General features: G+C 50.6%; 1 protein-coding gene across 1 annotated transcript; it reads left to right on the top strand.

Annotated features, from left to right (window-relative positions):
- The first annotated feature begins 3215 nt into the window (after positions 1 to 3215).
- LOC122042098 (E3 ubiquitin-protein ligase EL5-like) lies at positions 3216 to 4289 on the top strand. Its single transcript, XM_042602038.1, has one exon. It carries the CDS (start codon positions 3276 to 3278, stop codon positions 4125 to 4127), a length of 852 nt encoding a protein of 283 aa, XP_042457972.1. The 5' UTR covers positions 3216 to 3275; the 3' UTR covers positions 4128 to 4289.
- The last annotated feature ends 622 nt before the right edge of the window (positions 4290 to 4911 follow it).

Raw genomic sequence — 4911 nt, 5'->3', positions numbered from 1 at the left:
GGGAGGAAGAAGGCGCAGGGTTGATGATCGACCTTAGGATGCGGCCTTGAGCCGATAGTAGCGGCAGGCTGGCGATTAGAGAGGCGACAAGAGGGTCGGAGGGTGTCCGGTCGAAAGAGATTGGTGGCCTCCGACAATATCGGTCCGGAAGCACTAGGCCGATCGGCGATCCTCGCTGCTGAAGACGCGGAGCGAGCAGCTTTCTCCGCTCGACGCCTCTTGCGCGTATTCTCAAGCGGCGCTTCCGATTGCGAGCCCTCTTCTGGAGCTAGCTAATCGGTCGGAAGCTTTGCTATCGACGCACCAGTCGCTGCTCCTTCGACTGGCACCTGGCCCAACTCCCCACCGGCCTCCTGAATAGGCTTGCGCTCGCGGGGTATCTGCTCTGGAAGATCTTCCTGTTGAAATCCTCGCTCGGCTAAAACTTCGACCACTACTTTGTCAACTTCGGCACTGGAAAGCTTTGATTGCCCGACCAAGCATGCCCTCATCATGATATCGGCTGCAAAATAAAGAAAGAAATCGGTTAGACAAAGAGAAGAGAAGCAAGTGAACAATTTACCTAAGTCGATCGGCTCGGATGGGTTGATCGGGCTAAGGCCGAAGAGTGGCATAACTCCTTCCTCCAGCAACTTGTGAATATTGAACTTCTGACCAGCCAGCACAGAGGCAGTATGCAAGTAGTCCGAAGCACTTTTATAGCGGGGCAGTGAAGGTTGAGGCCCCAACGAAAGTTGCCAAGTGGTTTGGAAGGAGGGCCGATCGGGAAAATGGACAAAAAAGAAATATTCACTCCAATGTTTGTTGGAGGAGGGTACCCTGTCAAAAAAGACCAGACCGGGGCGAGCTTGCAAGAGGAAGGTGCCCGGCTAATCAGAAAACTTTGGGTAATAAAAGTAGTGGAAAATCGAAGGGGTCAGAGGGATGCGATGCAAGCGGAACAAGATAATTACCCCGCACAAAAGACGAAAGGAATTTGGGACTAACTGGGAAAGGGATAAACTGAAATATTTACAAACATCTATGATAAAAGGATGAAGGGGAAGCCGCAAGCCGACAGCAAATTGGTCTCGGAAGAAGCAGATACAGCCGCTCGACGGAACGAAAGGCTGATTGGTGGCTAACGGAACGTGGATCTCGTAGCCGGGAGGAAGTTCAAAGGTGTTGGCGAGGGAGCGAGCATCATCCTCGTCGAACCTGGACTCCATAGTGTCGTACCATGGACCCGGGGCAGAAGACGAGGGTTGAGATGTACTAGCCATCGTCGAAGGAATAACCGAGAAGAATCGGGAAGAAGTGCAAAAGAAAAGGAGGCAAAGGTAGACGAAGAAGTTCACGGGAGGATTATCGAAGATAGCAAAGTAGAAGATGGCTACGAAGGGAAGTAACGAACTCACCGGGAGTAAGGACAGCAAGAAAAGCAGGATTCGTAAGGCATAGGAGATCGTCGACAACCAGGACGCTAAGTGAAGAGGAGAAGAAAGCGGCGACCTCAAGCATATAAACATCAGGGACAAGGCTAGGCCGCTCGATCGTCGGCGCGAATACCTAGAAATAAATCTGGCCATTGAAATTCAAATTGCTGGAGGTCACATCCCCTCCTGTCGTCTCAAGCGTGCATTGGCAAGTGCTCGACACGCGGTGCGTGCTCATAGGTCGGTTGTCAGAAGAATTAATGAGGCATGCTTTGCATTAACGTCTCAGAGTGATGCGGTTTTCAAGAGATTTTTAGGGAAGAGGAAGGGTCCAGACAACGGCTTTGAGGGCTGAGCACACAAGAGTTGCCGACTCATGGTCAGGCGATCTCTCAAACGGGCCGATCGACCCGCTGAAGGTCTCACCTCGTAAAGAAAACTTAGGCCAAGCGGTGGGTCTCCTACTAAGAAGCATAGATGACCAAAGCGCTAAACGGGAAGTAATATTTTCACATCATTTTGTCCAGTCAGTCGGACTTACAACTTCCTTTGACTAGACTTAAAGGGGAGGCATGTGATCCCGTGATGACCCAGAAGAGCCCACCTCCAAGGAAGTCCTCCAAGGAAGTTCAGTGCTTTGGTAGATGTCAAAGTTAAGGGGTGGTCAACCAAGAGACTAGCCGGTCAGAAGGCCCCTCGTCCCCGTCCAAGCAGAAGAGTTTGGAGGGGGTTGGCCAAGCCTAGGCAAGGGACTACACGCCGAGCGGCACAGACATAGGCGCATGAGGCCAAAGAAGAGGCCGGTCGGACCGATCAAGGTGGAGTCCAGCGAGGCAAAAGACATTCACGCCGATCGACCAAGACATAGGCGCATGAGGTCAAAGAAGAGGCCGGTCGGCCCGATGAATGGGAAGCCGGCCAGACGACAGTCAATAAATAAGACGGGGGATACATGCCAACATCCTTCTGGGAGTTAGTGTCGCCGGTTAATGGTGCGTATGGATAGAATATCCTTTTGGGAGTCAGTTTCACCGACTGACGGCGAGGAAGGACAGAGAATCGTACGGAAGAAGATCCTGCCGCCGTGGCAGAGATACGCTTGCCCCGTTATGGTAAGAGGTCAGGGATCTTTTCTCAATGTTAGCTTTTGGGGAAAGTTTGGGAATTCGCATCCGTCCAGGAAGCATGCAGTTTATTCGTCGAAGCCCTATATAAGGAAAAAAGCAGCCCCCCGCGGAGGTACGCACATACGTCTTGGGGAGTCACTGTTCGCTACTTCTTATTCTTTATTATGTTTTCCTCGCTTGTCGGTGTGAGACTTGATCGTTGAAGGGCCGTTGCCGGTAACCCCCTCCCAGCTTAACACTAACAACTTATGATTATAGAAACAGAGAAGCACCAACGAAGATGAAGAGCAAATCATCTCAGCGTTATTTCCGATTGCCATCTACTTAACTTCATGATAGGATCAAAATACGTTGGAATTCCGTAACTTAAATGCGCCCTGTTTTATTTTAAATATGATTAGGCCAATTATGACCAAAGGGATTGATCTATTGTCTAAATTGGCCGTTTGCAATATTTTTTTTTATATATAATCATGCCATTTCGCGAAAAAAAAATGCAAACCAAATCACACGCAGTGCCCTAAGTCAACCCAAGCAACCTTGACACGTCAAATAACTTGGAATCCAAGTAGTGCTTCGTGGACCGCCGCCTCTTCAGTGCCACCGTTGACTAAGTCTACCTTTCTCACCTTCCTCCGCTCCTTCCTCCTCAGCTCCTCTTATAAAAGCTCGGTTTCGATCAACATATTTCGATACACGCCTCATAATTCTCACCGTCACTTCTTAATTCTCAATGTCATCAGCAACTGTGTCCGTGGCGGCGATGGGCAGCGAGGGCGACGTCGATCCGGCAGCCACCAACGCCGCCACCGTGAGGATCAGCAGCGAGGTCATGGTGGCCTCCGTCATATTCCTGTTCATGGTCGTCGTCTTCGTCTTCTTCCTCTACCTCTACGCCAAGCGCTACCTCCGCCACGACCGCTCCGGCTACGGCGCCCGTTTTGTCTTCGCCGCCAGCGACCTAGTCCCCGCCGCCCCGCGCCGAGGTCTGGACCCTGCCTCCCTTGCCTCCCTCCCCGTCACCGTATACCGTGCCTCTGACTTTAAGGCCGGCGGCGGGCTCGAGTGCGCGGTCTGCCTCTCGGAGCTCGCCGACGGCGAGGAGGCCCGGGTGCTCCCCAAGTGCGGCCACGGCTTCCACCTCCAGTGCATCGACATGTGGTTCCACTCCCACTCCACCTGCCCGCTATGCCGCAGCGCCGTCGTCGCAGACGAAACCTCCTCCCCTGAAACTGAGTCGCCCGATCCGCCGACGGAGGCCACCCCGGAGGCGTTTCCCACCAATGTGCTGATTCGGGGAGGCCGAGACCCGGTTAACGAAAGGGCTCTGGTGATCGAGATCCCGAGGAACGCCGTCGATGTCCTGGGGCCTCAAACCTCGCCGTTGCCTTCGAGCAGGGCGGCCCTGGAGGAGCTGAGATCACCAGTTTCAGCGACGTTCCGGTCCCTGCGAAGGCTTTGGAGCCAGGGAAGGAAGGCCAGCGCAGGTCCCTCTTCCTTCAGCTCGAGGGAGGTCGACGTCGAGCAAGGGCCGGCGGAGGAAAACCACGCGCCACCGCTCAAGTCCCCTGCTCCGAAGCCATGACTCGTCGGAAAACTAGTTATAAAATTTCGATTTTTTTGCCGTGTACAGAGCGAACGCTCAATGACCTGTAGCATATGATTCTTCTCATCCCTCAGAAGAATTCACTGTTTCGGTGGTTGTTTAATTCGATTCATTGATCCAAAAGATAAATTTGCACATGAATTTCTGCAACTTTTCGACACAAATTTGACTTTAAGGCCACACCATTTGAAAACAAAACACAATTAAGTCAAACTCAGCGACCTTTGTTGAATAAGATATTCAGTTTTTCAAACCTCATCACTTCTTCAGACTTTTGTTCTTCAACATTTGGCCTAATTCCTTCTTTCTTTTTTCTTCTTCACTACAGGGACAATTTCGTTTGGTGCAATAAGTTTGTGGGAAACCGACTGATTACTGAACAGTGATCCATTTGGGGGTTGGTTTAATCTTGTTGAACTGCTCTGAAATTTGGGGGTTGCTGAAATGGATAGGGAAGGAAGAAGGTTAAGGTTGGTGATAGCAAATCAGGTGGGAAGGTTAAGGTTGGTCATAACAAATTCATCAATAATTTCTCTCGTCCAGTGAATTTGGGACAGACAAATTATAATCCGACCATGAGCTTCATAATTCAAATGGTAAGTTCATGTCATAGTAAACAAAATATTCTCTGTATCATACAGAACATGGTAGAAGAACAACAATACAACACTGAAATGAATACAAGATAGTTCAGAAGATTTACTTTAACAAAACCAAGGTCACGGTGATTCGGATATATCCTCCAATAAAATCTATTAGCTGT

Source organism: Zingiber officinale, chromosome 2A (genome assembly GCF_018446385.1).
Source record: "Zingiber officinale cultivar Zhangliang chromosome 2A, Zo_v1.1, whole genome shotgun sequence".
NCBI lineage: Eukaryota > Viridiplantae > Streptophyta > Magnoliopsida > Zingiberales > Zingiberaceae > Zingiber > Zingiber officinale.
This window is presented reverse-complemented; position numbering and strand designations above follow the sequence as displayed.